This window comes from Eucyclogobius newberryi, unplaced genomic scaffold (assembly GCF_026437365.1).
Source record: "Eucyclogobius newberryi isolate DKJ021-1_F unplaced genomic scaffold, fEucNew1.0.hap1 SCAF_7, whole genome shotgun sequence".
NCBI lineage: Eukaryota > Metazoa > Chordata > Actinopteri > Gobiiformes > Gobiidae > Eucyclogobius > Eucyclogobius newberryi.
In genome coordinates this window covers 3118342-3138510 of record NW_027316389.1, presented here as the reverse complement: position 1 = coordinate 3138510, position 20169 = coordinate 3118342, and the positions used below count along the sequence as shown (strand labels likewise).

The 20169-nt window shown below is 51.4% G+C and overlaps 1 protein-coding gene across 1 annotated transcript in view; it reads left to right on the top strand.

Annotated features, from left to right (window-relative positions):
* The window catches only part of rbl2 (retinoblastoma-like 2 (p130)), a 49148-nt gene that overhangs the window by 26804 nt on the left and 2175 nt on the right, over positions 1–20169 (top strand). Inside the window, exons 15-20 of the mRNA XM_072434885.1 lie at positions 1565–1819; positions 16623–16831; positions 17175–17351; positions 17618–17689; positions 17767–17826; positions 18570–18827. Of these exons, the coding sequence (XP_072290986.1) occupies positions 1565–1819; positions 16623–16831; positions 17175–17351; positions 17618–17689; positions 17767–17826; positions 18570–18827 (1031 nt within the window). The remainder of the gene's footprint in view (positions 1–1564; positions 1820–16622; positions 16832–17174; positions 17352–17617; positions 17690–17766; positions 17827–18569; positions 18828–20169) is intronic.

The window sequence follows — 20169 nt, the reverse complement described above, 5'->3', positions numbered from 1 at the left end:
GACATGATTAAAGTGAAGCCACTGCAGGATTCGAACCCTGGTCCCCTGCATCCCAACCTGTTGAACGAACCACCCGAAGCCAGGTCCTGGCTCCGCCGCCGACCTAACCTACAGCGCCACCAGCTGGTCACAGGGCTGCAAGACAACACTAAAGCCAATCCTTTCAGTCTACAAACCAGCTTTAATGTCCTCGACATGAAACCTTGTCATCATTGCAGTATTTTGGTCAAATACAAACATTGGGAAAACATGGTACATTTTTTCATGATGCCAACCTGGTTTTTAAAATCCTGCATGGGCCGGCCCACCACCACTTTACATGGGCCGGCCCACCACCACTTTACATGGGCCGGCCCATGTAAATGCATGTCCATGTCAGTCCTCTAGTGTCATGCTTGTCCATGTCAGTCGTCTAGTGTCATGCTTGTCCATGTTAGTCCTCTAGTGTCATGCATGTCCATGTCAGTCCTCTAGTGTCATGCATGTCCATGTCAGTCCTCTAGTGTCATGCATGTCCATGTCAGTCCTCTAGTGTCATGCATGTCCATGTCAGTCCTCTAGTGTCATGCATGTCCATGTTAGTCCTCTAGTGTCATGCTTGTCCATGTCAGTCGTCTAGTGTCATGCATGTCCATGTCAGTCGTCTAGTGTCATGCTTGTCCATGTCAGTCGTCTAGTGTCATGCTTGTCCATGTCAGTCCTCGAGTGTCATGCTTGTCCATGTCAGTCCTCGAGTGTCATGCTTGTCCATGTCAGTCGTCTAGTGTCATGCTTGTCCATGTCAGTCGTCTAGTGTCATGCTTGTCCATGTCAGTCGTCTAGTGTCATGCATGTCCATGTCAGTCCTCTAGTGTCATGCTTGTCCATGTTAGTCCTCTAGTGTCATGCTTGTCCATGTCAGTCGTCTAGTGTCATGCTTGTCCATGTCAGTCGTCTAGTGTCATGCATGTCCATGTTAGTCCTCTAGTGTCATGCTTGTCCATGTTAGTCCTCTAGTGTCATGCTTGTCCATGTCAGTCGTCTAGTGTCATGCATGTCCATGTTAGTCCTCTAGTGTCATGCTTGTCCATGTTAGTCCTCTAGTGTCATGCTTGTCCATGTTAGTCATCTAGTGTCATGCTTGTCCATGTCAGTCATCTAGTGTCATGCATGTCCATGTTAGTTGTCTAGTGTCATGCTTGTCTATGTCAGTCCTCTGGTGTCATGCATGTCCATGTCAGTCCTCTAGTGTCATGCTTGTCCATGTCAGTCCTCGAGTGTCCTCGAGATCAGTCGTCTAGTGTCATGCTTGTCCATGTCAGTCGTCTAGTGTCATGCATGTCCATGTCAGTCGTCTAGTGTCATGCATGTCCATGTCAGTCGTCTAGTGTCATGCTTGTCCATGTCAGTCGTCTAGTGTCATGCTTGTCCATGTCAGTCGTCTAGTGTCATGCATGTCCATGTCAGTCGTCTAGTGTCATGCATGTCCATGTTATTCGTTATTCAGAACGGTGTTTTGAGTTCTAGATTGTTCTTTGTTCTAGATTGTTCTTTGTTCTTGATTGTTCTTTGTTCTTTTGTGCAGGCGTTTCCCCGTCGCCCACGACTCTTCTGGACCGCTACAGTTCTCCTCCCGCCTCCTTTAAGCGACGTCTGTTCGTGGATCCTCCGGAAAACCTGGCCAAAGCCTCGTCCGTCTCGTCGTCTCTCGTCTCGTCGTCTCTGGCCTCGTCGGCTCCGGTCAGAACCCTCGTGAGCTCCATCTCCTCTGGACAGACGCTGGTGGCGACCGCGACGCTCTCGGCCAACAACGGCCAAACACTGACCATCCCAGTGCAAGGTGAGTTGGAGGGCACTCGCTCACATAGTGAACGTGTCTCTTCAATCTGGAACAGAAGAGCAGGGGTCAGGGGGAGTGGTCATAAAGCCTCTCCTAAAGGAAGAGCAGGGGTCAGGGGGAGTGGTCATAAAGCCTCTCCTAAAGGAAGAGCAGGGGTCAGGGGGAGTGGTCATAAAGCCTCTCCTAAAGGAAGAGCAGGGGTCAGGGGGAGTGGTCATAAAGCCTCGCCTAAAGAAGAGCAGGGGTCAGGGGGAGTGGTCATAAAGCCTCGCCTAAAGAAGAGCAGGGGTCAGGGGGAGTGGTCATAAAGCCTCGCCTAAAGAAGAGCAGGGGTCAGGGAGAGTGGCCAGGGGGAGGGGGGAGTGGTCATAAAGCCTCTCCTAAAGGAAGAGCAGCGGCCAGGGGGAGTGGTCAGGGGTCAGGGGGAGTGGTCATAACGCCTCTCCTAAAGGAAGAGCAGGGGTCAGGGGGAGTGGTCATAAAGCCTTGCCTAAAGGAAGAGCAGGGGTCAGGGGGAGTGGTCAGGGGGAGTGGTCATAAAGCCTTGCCTAAAGGAAGAGCAGGGGTCAGGGGGAGTGGTCAGGGGGAGTGGTCATAAAGCCTCGCCTAAAGAAGAGCAAGGGTCAGGGAGAGTGGTCAGGGGGAGGGGGGAGTGGTCATAAAGCCTCTCCTAAAGGAAGAGCGGGGGTCAGGGGGAGTGGTCAGGGGGAGTGGTCATAAAGCCTCTCCTAAAGAAGAGCAAGGGTCAGGGAGAGTGGTCAGGGGGAGGGGGGAGTGGTCATAAAGCCTCTCCTAAAGGAAGAGCGGGGGTCAGGGGGAGTGGTCAGGGGGAGTGGTCGTAAAGCCTCTCCTGCTCGCATGAGGATGGGCCATACTGGACTCAATTGGTCACTGAGTAGGACAGGCAAACATCCGACCGGTCAGTGTGGTCACTGTCAGGTGCAGAGACTGTGGAGCACGTGCTGATTGGCTGTGCGGCCAATGACAGACAGGACCGGGTCGGCCTTGTGGTTTCAGAATAATGGGCGGGAGTTCAATCTGCGGAACGTTCTTAAGTTCCAGTCACAGGGTTTGTGTGAGGCTGTGGTTGCTCACTTAAACAACACGGGGTTGTGCATATGTTTATAGAGTTAAGATATGACATTCCTTTATTGTCCACACATGGGGAAATTACATTGTTGCAACGCAGGTAGATAGACAGATAACTTATTGGAAAAAACACTCTTAATAGAAGAACTCTTATAAAACTCCTATAGACAGAACCTCTCATTTCTTAATGAGGAATGGAGGGGGAAAATAAATATGTAAAAAACAGCTAGCGTAAGACAAAATAATACTAATAATGGTAAAATAAACACTATTTAAATGCACCTGAATGTGACATTATTGCGTGTGAGTACAACAGTAATTGCACATGAATATGATGGTATTGCGCGGTGTCTTAGGCACAGGTACCAGACAGGAGGTCTTCAGACCTGTGGTACCACCCTCAGCTTCAGGCTCATGTTGAAGACATGCTCCATAACTCCACACAGTTCATCTGCGCAGGACTTAAGGAGCCTGGGGCTGATGCCGTCAGGTCCTGCTGCCTTCCTCACTTTAATCCTCTTCAGCTCTCTCCTCACCTGTGCTGCTGTGACAGTCAGTGGATGGCAGGGGGACTGTGTGCTGGGGGGTTGGGTGAGTGCAGGTGGAGTGGGGAGCTGATGGTCCGAGGCAGATGTGAAGAGGAACGGGTGTGGGCCATTGTCCAGCTGTGGATGAGGGAGCATGCAGCTGTGCAGGGGGAGGGGTCTGTGCAGGGGGAGGGGTGGTCTATTGTGTCTGGTGGGGCAGGTGACATACTGGGTGTATGTTGGTAGAACAGAAGAGGGAGAAGCGTGGTTGAAGTCACCAGAGACGAGGAAGAGAGCCTGTGGGTGCTGTGTTTGCAGCCCACAAGTGCAGGAGAGCAGTGCTTCACAACCATTATCGGCATTGGCAGACGGTGCCACATAGACTGCGATCAAAATCACATGGGAGAACTCCTGGGGCAGATAATATGGCCTCATGCCAATAGCCAACAGTTCAATGTCTTTGACATTGAACTGTTCCTTCACTGTGCAGTGTTCAGGCTTACACCATTTCATGTTTAAATAGTCAGCCCTCCACCTCTCTTCTTCAGCCCTCCATCTCTCTTCTTCAGCCCTCCATCTCTCTTCTTCAGCCCTCCACCTCTCTTCTTCAGCCCTCCAGCTCTCTTCTTCAGACCTCCACCTCTCTTCTTCAGCCCCCCACCTCTCTTCTTACCGCATTCTCTCGTTCTGTCCACCCGCAGCTGATGAAAATTGTCCAAACCGACAATAGAGTCCGGCATTGGGGTGTTTTGGAGACTGTACCAAGGATGAGGAGGATGATCTAACGAGCTTTGAACTCATGGGCTTTGAAACACCAAAGTAATGGAAGAAGAACTTCTAAAGAATACGACAAAGTCTGAAGAATAAAGTCTGGCGGTAATGCAACACTTGGATGCAACCGCCATAAAACAACAACAACAGAGCAGGGGTCAGGGAGAGTGGTCAGGGGGAGTGGTCATAAAGCCTCTCCTAAAGAAGAGCAGGGGTCAGGGGGAGGGGTCATAAAGCCTCTCCTAAAGAAGAGCAGGGGTCAGGGGCTAGGGTCAGGGAGAGTGGTCATAAAGCCTCTCCTAAAGAAGAGCAGGGGGAGGGGGGAGGGGTCATAAAGCCTCTCCTAAAGAAGAGCAGGGGGAGGGGGGAGGGGTCATAAAGCCTCTCCTAAAGAAGAGCAGGGGGAGGGGGGAGGGGTCATAAAGCCTCTCCTAAAGAAGAGCAGGGGTCAGGGGGAGGGGTCAGGGGGAGTGGTCATAAAGCCTCTCCTAAAGAAGAGCAGGGGTCAGGGGGAGGGGCAGTACTGAGTCATTACCGGCCCATCTCTAATCTGACATTTTGGGCCCAAAGTCCTTGAAAAGCTCACAGATTTCTTCTTAATAAACAACTCATTAGATGTTTTTCAGTCAGGTTTTGGAGCTCATCACACTGAGACTGCTGTTGTCATGGTGACAAATGACATCCTCCTGAACACTGACACTGAATAGCGCTGCGCGGGCGTGACCTCCGAATATTAATGAGCTACAAATGTCCTGTATCATTCAAGCGCTCTCAGGCCGTCAGACATGTTACATGGGAAAATAAGATAAGATAAGATAAGATATTCCTTTATTGTCCCACATGGGGAAATTTCATTGGTGCAACGCAGGTAGATACAGAGGTAGATACAGAAGAACAGATCACTTATAGGAAGTCTGAAAAACACTTTCAGTAGAAGATCTCCTATAAATAAATAAAAACTCCCATAGACAAATAAATAAATAAATACATAAATACCATTGCATGTGATCACGACAGTAATTGCACATGAATATGTGTCACGACAGCACATGAATTGCACATGAACTTCACAGTAATTGCACATCAGTATTAGGTTAGGTCAGTATTGCGACGGGGTAACGTGGCGATCTCCGGGTAAGACGACTGTTCTCCGCAGTTTCATGAGTTCTTCCTTTGTGTAAACGCGGTACGGCGCCGGCCGGGGGGCGGGGCCGGAGCCGGGGGGCGGGGCCGGAGCCGGGGGGCGGGGCCGGAGCCGGGGGGCGGGGCCGGAGCCGGGGGACTCAGAGCCAAGACACATCGCAACGACACGACGAAAACACTCAATCCAGCCGAATAAAGTCAAAACAAGTTAATTTAAAGCGATTCCAGTGCGTGTCCCGATCATTCGTGAAGTTCCTCTTTCATAGAAAACGTGTATATAAACGTGTACCGACGACACGCCGTACTTTAGCGCGGCCGGAGGGCGCGGGGGGGGGGGGGGGGCTGGTGGGCTCGCTTGGAGCTAGCTCACGTCACAACACAACGAACGCAACGAAAAACGCTCAAATCCAGCCGAAAAAAGTCAAAAACAGTTGAATTAAAAAACTATTCCAGCGCGTGTCCCTATCGTACAGTAAAATAGAAAAAATATACAAACTATATTTACAAATTATAGGAGATAAAGCACAATAAGTGTGAGAAAGAAGAGAGAGCGTTTACACCGGGCTGCCAGCTGTACCAGCGCCTTATGACGATATTGGCAAATGGAAAATGGCAGAACAACAGCGACAACGACAGATAATCTCAGTCAAATGGACGGAAGATGACGTCCCAGGAGGACGTGGCTCAGAGAAGAGACTTTAAAGCAGCTCTGCTTGTGTACAAGTCTCTCCATGGCCTAGCACCAAAGTACATCTCTGACATGTTAGTGTCATATGAACCATCTCAGACTCTGAGGACCTCAGGGACCGGCCTCCTGCTGGTGCCAGAGTCAGGACTAAACATGGACCGGCCTCCTGCAGGTGCCAGAGTCAGGACTAAACATGGACCGGCCTCCTGCTGGTGCCAGAGTCAGGACTAAACATGGACCGGCCTCCTGCAGGTGCCAGAGTCAGGACTAAACATGGACCGGCCTCCTACTAGTTCCCAGAGTCAGGACTAAACATGGACCGGCCTCCTGCTGGTGCCAGAGTCAGGACTAAACATGGACCGGCCTCCTGCTGGTGCCGCCATCAAGTGTCTTCACGTCAGAGTAACTGTACATAACATCAGAACATTAACGCTGTAGTACCTGAAGTCACTTTTGAATATAAAAGTAAAAGTAAGTATTGAGGTAAAGTAAAAGTACATTCTGTGAGCTCAGACGGGTGTAAATACTTCCTTCTTTCTATTTGAAAATGATGAACCTCAGCTTCAAATAAAGCCCAAAATCTGGCATTTACCAAGGATAAAAACATGTCGCACTTTGAAACATTCAACAAGTTTTATTCAATTTAGATCAGAATTGACACAAAAGCTACATTTGGTTCGTTGTCCTAAAGGGCGTTCACAGCGCTGCGTCAAAGTGTCCAGTTTACATTCAGAGTGTGTGGACGCCCGACGCAGACAAATTGAGCGTTGTTCAACTTTTCTGCGGCGCAGCAGCCAATCAAAGATGACGCTCCAGTGACGTGGTACGCATGACCCAGAAGAAGACCCAAAACAAACCCCGCCACGATAAAAAGAAAATCCTCCAGACGCAGCTCTTGGAGCAAATAATAATATTGACTAAACTCTGCTCAGCTCTGAAGTATCTGCAGGTCCCAGACGGGCCCCGGGGCCCATCGCCTCCATTTGGACTTTGTAAAGTTAATAAACCAAAGCCACTTTCTCCACTTGTTCTTCCATCGCACCAAGAGAACAGCTACAAAGGGAAACACAACAACCTTCACTGAGCATGTGCAATGGACGCCTCGGAAACGCGTCTGCTAGTGAGTTTATTTATGGACGCGCATCCGAGGCATCTGCCTTAAAATGTACAGGCGTCCAACTCCTGCGTCGCGCGCGAGTTTGACGCCGTGGTGTGAATGCCACTTTAAGCCCGTCTCTTCCACCACCACCACCTCCTCTTCTTTCTGCTCTTTTTCTCCATCAGCTCTTTAATTTCATCCTGGTGTTTTTTGTTTTCCTCCTTCAAGGACTCTAAGGCCGTCTTTTGTCTGTCCAAGTCGGTTGTGAGCTCTTGGACTTTGGCTCGCTCTTCTTTCAGGTTCTTCTCCAGCTCTTGAGTGTTTTTCTGTGCCTCTGAAACAATCTGCTTCTGAACGGTGAGCTCTTTCTGGAGGGACTGTTTTTCGTCCTGCTCATGTTGAAGCTTGGTGGTGGTGGAGGTCAGGAGTATTTCCTTCTCTTCAGCTTTCTCAAGGGACTCTTGAAGCTGAATGTGCAGGGCCATGTTCTCCTCCTTGTACTTTTCCTTTGTCGCTGTCATGTCGTCCAAAGTAACCTTGTGATCTTTCTTAAGGACCTGCAGCTCTTCTTGTGCTCTTTGAAGATTGTTGGTTGTTGTGGTCAAAAGTGTCTCCGTGGTGTTTTGAAGAGAAATGTTTAGAGCATTTTTCTCCTCCAACTTCTTCACCTGCATTTGGAGAGTCTTTATGGTATGTTTCATCTCCTCCACCTCGGGCTGGTTAAGGACGGTGGACTCTTGTTCTTGAAGGAATTTTTCCTCCTGTACCTGGTCTTCCTCAAAATCCTTTATCCATCTTTTCTCTGTCATGAACTGATCTCTCTCTTTTTTTATCTCCTTGGGTTTTTTTGAAACTTGATCCAGGTCTTTGTTTCCGTGGATCTGCTCTTTACACTCTCTCTGGTCCTCCTGGTTCTTCTGCACTTGAGGATCCTCTTTTTTCCGTGCATTAACAGGTGCCCGTGTCGCCCAAACACCTGTTGCTGGACTCTCCATATTGTTCCTGGCATCTTCTCTTTTCTCTGTGTTTTCCTCCTCCTCCAACTTCTCCACGGGCATTTGGAGAGTTTGTTTATCGTGGCTCATCTTCTTCTCCTTTTGGTCTTTTGGAAGGAATTTATGAGGTTTTACCTGGTCTCTCTGAGTGTAATTTTTTATCCAACTTTTCTCTGGCCTGAATTGATCTCTCTCTCTGTTTTTCTCCTTGGGTTTTGTTGAATCTTTTTCCAGGTCTAGGTTTCTCTGGATAAACTCTTCATATTTTCTAAGGTCCTCCTGGTACTGCAGTTTAAACTTCTGCTTCAGAGGATTATCTTTTGTCTGTGCATAAACAGATGTTTGGGCTGTGGCCTCTGCTGCTGGAGTCTCCATATTGTTCCTGGTATCTTGTCTTTTCTTCGTGTTAGCTGAAGGATCTCTCAAAGCGTTAGTCTCTCCAAAGGTTTGCCTGTAGTGTGTTTGGTGTTTTATGGTGGTTTGTATACAAGTGTTTTAGTGTTACATTACTGGCAGACTTTATTCCTTAGACTTTATTCCAGCTGGCCTTCTACTTCATTCCGAAGGTAAGAGATGGCCATGGTTAGCCGCCCAAGTTTGTGTTACAACGTCTTCAAAGTCCATGAGATCAAAGCTGAAAGGAATGTTGGAGCGTATGGAACTCATATTCCCTGGCAACGACAATATCACAAAGCCAGCCTAGAACCCTCTCTGTTTGCTGCTGATTGGTAGTTTTCAGATTTTAGAATGCAGACGTCATCATGCCGGGTTTCTCTGGTGATTACATTGTACTTTGTCATGGAAAAAAACATGGACCTGCCCCGGAAGAGCCCCTGCTCAGCCCCCGCTCAGCCTCAAAAGAACATCAGCTTCAATAATCCTGAAAATCTGGCATTTTTCACATTTTTCAAGAATAAACACGTTGCACTTTGAAACATTGTTTTATTATGTTTTAGATCAGAGTTGACATAAAAGCTACATTTGGTTCGTTGTCCTAAAGGGCGTTCACAGCTGCGTCAAAGCGTCCAGTTTACATTCAGTCTGTGTGGACGCGCGTCCTGGGCGTCCTAGACGTGCGTTCAAATCATTTGTCTTCAAACGTACAGGCGTCCAACTCGGGCTTCTGGAGCCGATTTGGACGCCGCCCGACGTTCAAAAACGCTGGACGCCCAGGACCGGCGTCCACATAGACTTTGAATGTAAACTGGACTAAAGTCATTGATTTGTGTAAAATGTCCAATGTTCCTGTGACCAACTGGTCAACACTGCACCGATTCACTGTGCGGCCCCAAAACGGCTTTTCAGTCTGTGTAGTTTGTGTCTTCATATTCACCTTATTCCTGGAGCCCGCCTGAGCGCCGCCATCTGACCTGATACTCTTCTGGTCTTATTAGTGACCACAGGGCTGCGACCTCCAGAGGAAAGAAGTTCTACACAGACTAAAAAGTGTTTTTCGGGTCCAGGGAATCGGTGCAGTGTTGACCTGTTGGTCACATGAACGTTGCACATTTTACACAAATCAATCAACTTTAGAGCATAACATTAAGACAGCAAAGCACGATGTTCGAATGTCAGATCTCCCAAAGCGTACGATGACCCATCAGGAGCGATATGGCTCAACCCAAGTGCCTTAAGCCCATCACTTCCTCTTTTTCTCCATCAGCTCTTTAATTTCATCCTGGTGTTTTTTCTTTTCTTCCTTCAAGGACTCGATGGTAGTGTGACATTTCTCAGTTTGTGCCTCAAAGGCCGTTTTTTTTGTCTGTCCAAGGCGGTTGTGAGCTCTTGGACTTTGGCTCGCTCTTCTTTCAGGTTCTTCTCCAGCTCCTGAGCGTTGTTCTGTGCCTCTGAAACCATCTACTTCTGAACGGTGAGGGAACCTTCAAGAGTGGAGAGCTCTTTCTGGAGGGCCTGATTTTCGTCCTGCTCATGTTTGAAGCTTGGTGGTGGTGGAGGTCAGGAGTATTTCCTTCTCTTCAGCTTTCTCAAGGGCCTCTTGAAGCTGAATGTTCAGGGCCATGTTCTCCTCCTTGTACTTTTCCTTTGTCGATGTCATTTCGTCCAAAGTAATGTCCTGATCTTCCTTAAGGACCTGCAGCTCTTCTTGTGCTCTTTGAAGATTGTTGGTTGTTGTGGTCAAAAGTGTCTCCATGTTGTGAACCTTCTCCATGGTGTTTTGAAGACAAATGTTTAGAGCATTTTTCTCCTCCTCCAACTTCTCCACCTGCATTTGGAGAGTCTTTATGGTATGTTTCATTAGCACCACCTCCGGCTGGTTGTTAAGGACGGTGGCCTCTTGTTCTTGAAGGAGTTTTTCCACCTGGACCTGGTCTCCCTCAAAATCATTTTTCCATCTTCTCTCCGTCATGAACTGATCTCTCTCTCTTTTTATCTCCTTGGGTTTTTTTGAAACTTGATCCAGGTCTTCGTTTCCGTGGATCTGCTCTCCTGCTGCTAGTGTCTTCATATTGTTCCTGGCATCTTCTCTTTTCTCTGCGTTTTCCTCCTCCTCCAACTTCTCCACCTGCATTTGGAGAGTTTTTTTATCGTGGCTCATCTTCTCCACCTTCGCCGGTTCGTTGCGGACGGTCTCCTTTTGGCCTTTTGGAAGGAATTTATGGGGTTGTACCTGGTCTCCCAGAGCATACTTCTTTACCCAACTTTTATCTGACCTGAATTGATCTCTCTCTCTGTTTATCTCCTTGGGTTTTGTTGAATCTTGATCCAGGTCTTGGTTTCCGTGGATCTGCTTTTCATATTTTCTCCGGGTCTCCTGGAACTGCAGATTAAAATTCTGCTTCAGAGGATTCTCTTTTCCCTGAGTTTGTTTATCATGGTTCATCTTCTCCACCTTTGCTTGTTCCTTGCATTCATATTTTCTCCGGGTCTCCTGGAACTGCAGTTTAAACTCCTGTGCGTGAGGATCCTCGTTTGTCTGTGCATAAACAGATGTTGGGGCAGTGGCCCCTGCTTCTGGAGTCTCCATATTGTTCCTGATATCTTCTCTTTTCTCCGTTTTAGCTGAAGGATCTCTCAAAGCTTTAGTCTCTCCAAAGGTTTGCCTGTAGTGTAGTCTCTCCCCAACGATCTGTTAGTGTCCCTCACAAAGCGTATGGCACTTATATACCTTGGCTAGAACCCTTATGATGTCATAAGAGCTCATGTCTCAAGTATGCTGCTGATTGGTAGGGGGGGAGAAGAATAAAGAAGGAGAGGAAGATGAAGAAGAGTCTCCCTGGCATAAAGCCGGTCGGTCTCTGAAACAACAACAACTATTCTAGTCACAAAGACATATCATGACCTCATGGGCTTTGTAACACCAAAGCAATGGAAGGAGTACTTTTACGGACTACGACAGTCTGAGGACTACGAAAAGTCTGAGGAATAAAGTTACGGACTACGACAGTCTGAGGACTACGAAAAGTCTGAGGAATAAAGTCTGGCGGTAATGCAACAATTGGATGCCAACCGCCATAAAACAACAACAACAACAACAAGTCTGGCGGTAATGCAACAATTGGATGCCAACCGCCATAAAACAACAACAACATTTTTTGTTATAGATCATCCTCTTCCTCCTCATCCTCGCACATTCTTCAACACCCCAACTCTATAAACGTCTACCCAACCTTGTGTTGTTTAAGTAAGCAACTAAGTATGAAGTCTAAGAACAACTGCAGTAGGTAATGTAACACTTGGATATCAACTGCCATAAACATAACTGCTGCTTCAGTTGGTATTGTACTGGGATCTAGCTCTCGACACCTCCCTGCTAAACCCTTACTTTGCCTCTTTGTAGCGTTCTCTATCACCGATAGAATTGTGAGTTTGCCGAAATCAATGCAGATCCTCAGTGTTCTATCCTTTTTTATAAACTATCACGACCGGGCTACACCACTCAGAGTAAGAGGGCTCAATAACTCCCAACTGCAACATGGCTTCCATCTCTTGCTTCAGCTGCTCCACCAGCTTTTGTGGAATACGGTAGGGCCTTTGACGGAAGGGAGCAGTTTCTTTCAGTCTGATAGTGTGCTCTATCACAAAAGTCTTTCCGGGTTTGGCGGAGAACAGAGAAGGTATTTTACTGAAGAGTTGCTGGAGCTCGGCGACCAGGTTGGTGGTACGATGGGCCAGGTCCGGTGTGCTGAAGCGGCCAACATCAGGCTCCTCTTCTTTCTCCCCTTTGACTGCTTGCACCAGAAGTGAAGTCCTTGGAACCGTTGCAGCAGGTTCTTTCCACTCCTTCAACAGATTGACGTGATATGTTTGTTTGGTCTTCTTCTTCTCCGGATGGTGGATCTCGTAGGTGACAGGTTCTTGACGCTTGGTGATGACATACGGATCTTGCCACTTGGCCAGGAGCTTTTGCTGTTTGAGGAGAGGAGAAGTAGCAGCACCTTCTGCCCTGGCTCGAAACTCCGATTCTGGGCCTGCTTGTCGTACCACGTTTTCTGTTTCTTCTGAGCCTCTCGTAAGTTTTCAGCTGCTTCCGCTGATACCGGTCCAGGCGATCCCTCATTTGGAGCACAAACTGCACAATCCCTCAGTCACCCCGCCTGGTCTCTGAAGACCTGAAGAGGTCCATGTCGACTTCAGCAAGTCCAGTGGGCCCTGTACGTCCCACCCATGCAGAAGTTCGAAGGGTGAGAACCCTGTAGAAGCCTGGGGTACCTCTCTATAGGCAAACAACAGGAATGGAAGCCACTGATCCCAATCTCCTCCTGAATCATCTACAAACTACCAAAGCATTTTTTTAAGAGTCTGGTTGAAACGCTCCACTAGCCCATCAGACTGCGGATGATAGAAGTCGTCTTGATGGAAGAAGACTGAAGTTGTTTGTGTACGTGGAGACTGTCATGACCCAAAGGCAGAGGTCTCCTTAGAACTGGATGGACAGCTGTTTCTCATGACTGTGGCTCTTATCGTTTTTTTCATTTACCCGGTGAGGCCGGGAGGCGAGCCCCGAGGGGGCTCTTGCTTCTGGCGTCAAGCGCCCGGCCCTGCCTTTGACTGGGGCGGTACACCTGTCAAACAGTAACGGAGGTGTCCTAAGGCGAGCTCAGGGAGGACAGAAACCTCCCGTGGAGCAGAAGGGCAAAAGCTTGCTTGATCTTGATTTTCAGTATGAATACAGACCGTGAAAGCGGGGCCTCACGGTCCTTCTGACTCTTTGGGTTTTAAGCAGGAGGTGTCAGAAAAGTGACCACAGGGAGAACTGGCTTGTGGCGGCCAAGCGTTCATAGCAACGTCGCTTTTTGATCCTTCGATGTCGGCTCTTCCTATCGTGAAGCAGGATTCACCAAGCGTTGGATTGTTCACCCACTAATAGGGAGACAGAGCTGCCTGAAGTTTCTTTCTTTAAAAGAACAATGTTTGTGAATTAGTGCAAAAACAAAGTGCAAAAATCCAAATCAGTACAGGAAATTGGTATGTACAAATATTTACAGCGATAGTCCAAAAAATGATGACAGCTTTGGCTCTGGAGCTCGTGCCTGCAGTGCACCCAGCTCCCTCCAGCACACACTCCTCATGTGGTGCAAGACCTTTTTATTTCAATTAACAGAAAAATATTTCTCTTCAAACAGAAACCGAATACAAACTCCAAACTCGCACATAGCTCCACCTCCACTGCCTCATTGGTCCACCTCTGAGAAGTCCTCTGTCTGGACGTGGGGATCAGCCCAGCGTGTCTCCGCCCACGGCGCGGAAGGCGTGGCTGACTGTTGTGTAGCAGTGATCCAGCGTGTTCTGCTCTCTGAGCGGGACTTTAATAAACTGTCTGTACTTTGGTAGATCATGGCTGAGATTCCCCTTGTTAAACGTTCAGGACTTGTTCCACGCTCAGAACCTGTTCCACGCTCAGAACCTGTTCCACGCTCAGGACCTGTTCCACGCTCAGAACCTGTTCCACGCTCAGGACTTGTTCCACGCTCAGAACCTGTTCCACGCTCAGAACCTGTTCCACGCTCAGAACCTGTTCCACGCTCAGAACCTGTTCCACGCTCAGGACCTGTTCCACGCTCAGAACCTGTTCCACGCTCAGGACCTGTTCCACGCTCAGCTCAAGACCTGTACCACGCTCAGAACCTGTTCCACGCTCAGCTCAAGACCTGTTCCACGCTCAGAACCTGTTCCACGCTCAGAACCTGTTCCACGCTCAGGATCTGTTCCACGCTCAGGACCTGTTCCACGCTCAGGATCTGTTCCACGCTCAGAACCTGTTCCACGCTCAGGACCTGTTCCACGCTCAGAACCTGTTCCATGCTCAGAACCTGTTCCAGGCTCAGAACCTGTTCCACGCTCGGAACCTGTTCCACGCTCGGGATCTGTTCCACGCTCAGAACCTGTTCCACGTTCAGAACCTGTTCCACGCTCAGGACCTGTTCCATGCTCAGAACCTGTTCCACGCTCAGCTCAGGACCTGTTCCACGCTCAGCTCAAGACCTGTTCCACGCTCGGAACCTGTTCCACGCTCGGAACCTGTTCCACGCTCAGGACCTGTTCCACGCTCAGAACCTGTTCCACACTCAGAACCTGTTCCACGCTCAGAACCTGTTCCACGCTCGGGATCTGTTCCACGCTCAGAACCTGTTCCACGCTCAGAACCTGTTCCACGTTCAGAACCTGTTCCACGCTCAGGACCTGTTCCATGCTCAGAACCTGTTCCACGCTCAGCTCAGGACCTGTTCCACGCTCAGGACCTGTTCCACGCTCAGCTCAAGACCTGTTCCACGCTCGGAACCTGTTCCACGCTCGGAACCTGTTCCACGCTCAGGACCTGTTCCACGCTCAGAACCTGTTCCACGCTCGGAACCTGTTCCACGCTCGGAACCTGTTCCACGCTCAGGACCTGTTCCACGCTCAGAACCTGTTCCACGCTCAGGACCTGTTCCACGCTCAGAACCTGTTCCACGCTCGGAACCTGTTCCACGCTCAGGACCTGTTCCACGCTCAGAACCTGTTCCACGCTCAGAACCTGTTCCACGCTCAGGACCTGTTCCACGCTCAGGACCTGTTCCACGCTCAGGACCTGTTCCACGCTCAGAACCTGTTCCACGCTCAGAACCTGTTCCACGCTCAGGACCTGTTCCACGCTCAGGACCTGTTCCACGCTCAGGACCTGTTCCACGCTCAGAACCTGTTCCACGCTCAGAACCTGTTCCACGCTCAGAACCTGTTCCACGTTCAGAACCTGTTCCACGCTCAGAACCTGTTCCACGCTCAGAACCTGTTCCAGTCACCAGCAGTGGTTTCTTGCTATTTCAGAGCATCTAGTTTATAAACATGGACCAGCCTCCTGCTGGTGCTAGAGTCAGGACTGTTACCCGGCCTCCTGCTGGTGCTAGAGTCAGGACTGTTACCCGGCCTCCTGCTGGTGCTAGAGTCAGGACTGTTACCCGGCCTCCTGCTGGTGCTAGAGTCAGGACTATATATTACCCGGCCTCCTGCTGGTGCTAGAGTCAGGACTGTTACCCGGCCTCCTGCTGGTGCTAGAGTCAGGACTGTTACCCGGCCTCCTGCTGGTGCTAGAGTCAGGACTGTTACCCGGCCTCCTGCTGGTGCTAGAGTCAGGACTGTTACCCGGCCTCCTGCTGGTGCTAGAGTCAGGACTGTTACCCGGCCTCCTGCTGGTGCTAGAGTCAGGACTGTTACCCGGCCTCCTGCTGGTGCTAGAGTCAGGACTGTTACCCGGCCTCCTGCTGGTGCTAGAGTCAGGACTGTTACCCGGCCTCCTGCTGGTGCTAGAGTCAGGACTATATATTACCCGGCCTCCTGCTGGTGCTAGAGTCAGGACTGTTACCCGGCCTCCTGCTGGTGCTAGAGTCAGGACTATATATTACCCGGCCTCCTGCTGGTGCTAGAGTCAGGACTGTTACCCGGCCTCCTGCTGGTGCTAGAGTCAGGACTATATATTACCCGGCCTCCTGCTGGTGCTAGAGTCAGGACTGTTACCCGGCCTCCTGCTGGTGCTAGAGTCAGGACTATATATTACCCGGCCTCCTGCTGGTGCTAGAGTCAGGACTGTTACCCGGCCTCCTGCTGGTGCTAGAGTCAGGACTGTTACCCGGCCTCCTGCTGGTGCTAGAGTCAGGACTGTTACCCGGCCTCCTGCTGGTGCTAGAGTCAGGACTGTTACCCGGCCTCCTGCTGGTGCTAGAGTCAGGACTATATATTACCCGGCCTCCTGCTGGTGCTAGAGTCAGGACTGTTACCCGGCCTCCTGCTGGTGCTAGAGTCAGGACTGTTACCCGGCCTCCTGCTGGTGCTAGAGTCAGGACTGTTACCCGGCCTCCTGCTGGTGCTAGAGTCAGGACTGTTACCCGGCCTCCTGCTGGTGCTAGAGTCAGGACTATATATTACCCGGCCTCCTGCTGGTGCTAGAGTCAGGACTGTTACCCGGCCTCCTGCTGGTGCTAGAGTCAGGACTATATATTACCCGACCTCCTGCTGGTGCCTGTTACAGTGGAAAAACGTCGTGTTGATGTTGCAGGAATAGCGAATCCAAGCGGCGGCATCACGTTCATCCTTCCCGCTCCCGTCAACATGACGCCGCAGGGAGGGGCCACTCTTCAGCCAATCACAGCGCAGGCTTTGACCGGGACCTTCACAGTCCAATCGGCCGCAGCGAAACTGGTCGTCAAGACACCAACGAAGCCCGGCGCCATTAAGAAGGGCTCGCTCTCACTGTTCTTCAGGAAGGTATGAGTCTAAACCCGGCCTGAACCAGGTTTGAGCAAACCTGGTTTAAACCCAGTTTAAACCCGGCCTAAACCTGGTCTAATCCCGACCTAAACCCGGTCTAATCCCTACCTGAACCTGACCTAAACCACATTTAAACCCGGTCTAAACCAAGTCTAAACCAAGTCTAAACCAAGTCTAAACCAGGTCTAAACCAGGTCTAAACCAGGTCTAAACCAGGTCTAAACCAGGTCTAAACCAGGTCTAAACCAGGTCTAAACCCGGTCTAAACCCGGTCTAAACCCGGTCTAAACCCGGTCTAAACCCGGTCTAAACCCGGTCTAAACCCGGTCTTCTGTGTCAGGTGTACCATTTGGCCTCGGTGCGTCTGAGGGACTTGTGTCTGAAGCTGGACATCAGCGCTGACCTGAGGAGGAAGATCTGGGCCTGTTTCCAGTTCTCTCTTGTTCACTGCACTCGGCTCCTGATGGACCGACATCTGGACCAGCTGCTCATGTGCGCCATCTACCTCATCGCCAAGGTACTGCGTGTCCCCGCTCGTGTCCCCACTCGTGTCCCGCTCGTGTCCCCGCTCGTTTCCCCGCTCGTGTCCCCCTCGTGTCCCGCTCGTGTCCCGCTTGTGTCCACCTCGTGTCCCCCTCATGTCCCGCTCGTGTCCCGCTTGTGTCCACCTCGTGTCCCCCTCATGTCCCGCTTGTGTCCACCTCGTGTCCCCGCTCGTGTCCACCTCATGTCCCCCTCATGTCCCCCTCGTGTGACCGGCGCTCTCTCAATGTGTTTGTGCAGGTGACGAAGGAGGACAAGTCTTTCCAGAACATCATGAAGTGTTACCGGAGCCAGCCGCAGGCGACCAGCAGCGTACGGCGGGGCGCATCCTGACCTTTGACCTTTGTGACCCACGTGAATGTGAAAGGAGTAACTCTGATCCTCTGCAGGTTTACAGGAACGTGCTGATCTCAGAGCGGACGAGGCAAACGAGGGATGAACTCACCTGGGCGGAGAGGAAGGCGGAGACAGAGGCGGAGACGGAGGCGGAGACAGGCAAGTCCTCCAGGGCGCTTGGGACTGCGTTTGACTTTCCCGGTTCACGTTAGTCCTTAAACCAATAGTTAAGCACAAATCCTCCAGTGTAGCTCCAGTGTAGCTCCAGTGTAACTCCAGTGTAACTCCAGTGTAGCTCCAGTGTAGCTCCAGTGTAGCTCCAGTGTAACTCCAGTGTAACTCCAGTGTAGCTCCAGTGTAGCTCCAGTGTAACTCCAGTGTAGCTCCAGTGTAGCTCCAGTGTAACTCCGGTGTAACTCCGGTGTAGCTCCGGTGTAGCTCCGGTGTAGCTCCGGTGTAGCTCCAGTGTAGCTCCAGTGTAACTCCAGTGTAACTCCAGTGTAGCTCCAGTGTAGCTCCAGTGTAACTCGTGTAGCTCCAGTGTAGCTCCAGTGTAACTCCAGTGTAGCTCCAGTGTAGCTCCAGTGTAGCTCCAGTGTAACTCCAGTGTAACTCCAGTGTAACTCGTGTAGCTCCGGTGTAGCTCCAGTGTAGCTCCAGTGTAGCTCCAGTGTAACTCCAGTGTAACTCCAGTGTAGCTCCAGTGTAGCTCCAGTGTAGCTCCAGTGTAGCTCCAGTGTAACTCCAGTGTAACTCCAGTGTAGCTCCAGTGTAGCTCCAGTGTAACTCCAGTGTAACTCCAGTGTAACTCTTTCCAGGTGAAGTGAGTCCAGAGTCTGTTTGCTTCAGATCTCAGCCTGACACAAACGACGAGCAGACCACCTCCACGTCTGGCCCTGCTTTAGATTCTACTGCTACTTCTACTTCTACTTCTACTGCTTCTGCTTCTGCTACTGCTACTGCTACTGCTACTGCTACTGCTACTGCTACTGCTACTGCTACTTGTACTGCAGAGGAGGAGAGAGGAGACCTGATCCACTTCTACAATAACGTGTACATTAAACAGATGAGACACTTTGCTCTCAGATTCTCACCGAGCTCCAGCTCTGCAGCAGTGAGTCAAGTATTTATACTTTATATACAAGTAACCACAGAGACACGCCCGCAGAGACACGCTCACAGAGACACGCTCGCAGAGACACGCTCGCAGAGACACGCCCGCAGAGACACGCTCGCAGAGACACGCCCGCAGAGACACGCCCGCAGAGACACGCTCGCAGAGACACGCCCGCAGAGACACGCTCGCAGAGACACGCTCGCAGAGACACGCTCGCAGAGACACGCTCGCAGAGACACGCCCGCAGAGACACGCTCGCAGAGACACGCTCGCAGAGACACGCTCGCAGAGACACGCCCGCAGAGACACGCTCGCAGAGACACGCCCGCAGAGACACGCTCGCAGAGACACGCTCGCAGAGACACGCCCGCAGAGACACGCTCGCAGAGACACGCCCGCAGAGACACGCTCGCAGAGACACGCTCGCAGAGACACGCCCGCAGAGACACGCTCGCAGAGACACGCTCGCAGAGACACGCCCGCAGAGACACGCCCGCAGAGACACGCTCGCAGAGACACGCTCGCAGAGACACGCTCGCAGAGACACGCCCGCAGAGACACGCCCGCAGAGACACGCCCGCAGAGACACGCTCGCAGAGACACGCTCGCAGAGACACGCTCGCAGAGACACGCCCGCAGAGACACGCTCGCAGAGACACGCCCGCAGAGACACGCTCGCAGAGACACGCCCGCAGAGACACGCCCGCAGAGACACGCCCGCAGAGACACGCCCGCAGAGACACGCCCGCAGAGACACGCTCGCAGAGACACGCTCGCAGAGACACGCCCGCAGAGACACGCCCGCAGAGACACGCCCGCAGAGACACGCTCGCAGAGACACGCCCGCAGAGACACGCTCGCAGAGACACGCTCGCAGAGACACGCCCGCAGAGACACGCTCGCAGAGACACGCTCGCAGAGACACGCTCGCAGAGACACGCCCGCAGAGACACGCCCGCAGAGACACGCCCGCAGAGACACGCCCGCAGAGACACGCCCGCAGAGACACGCCCGCAGAGACACGCCCGCAGAGACACGCCCGCAGAGACACGCCCGCAGAGACACGCCCGCAGAGACACGCCCGCAGAGACACGCTCGCAGAGACACGCTCGCAGAGACACGCCCGCAGAGACACGCCCGCAGAGACACGCCCGCAGAGACGCCCATAGACACACCCGCAGAGACACGCCCGCAGAGACACGCCCGCAGAGACACGCCCGCAGAGACACGCCCGCAGACACACGCCCATGCATGCCCACGGAGACACGCCCATGCATGCCCACGGAGACACACCCGCAGAGACACGTTCATAGAGACACGCCCACAGAGACACACCCGC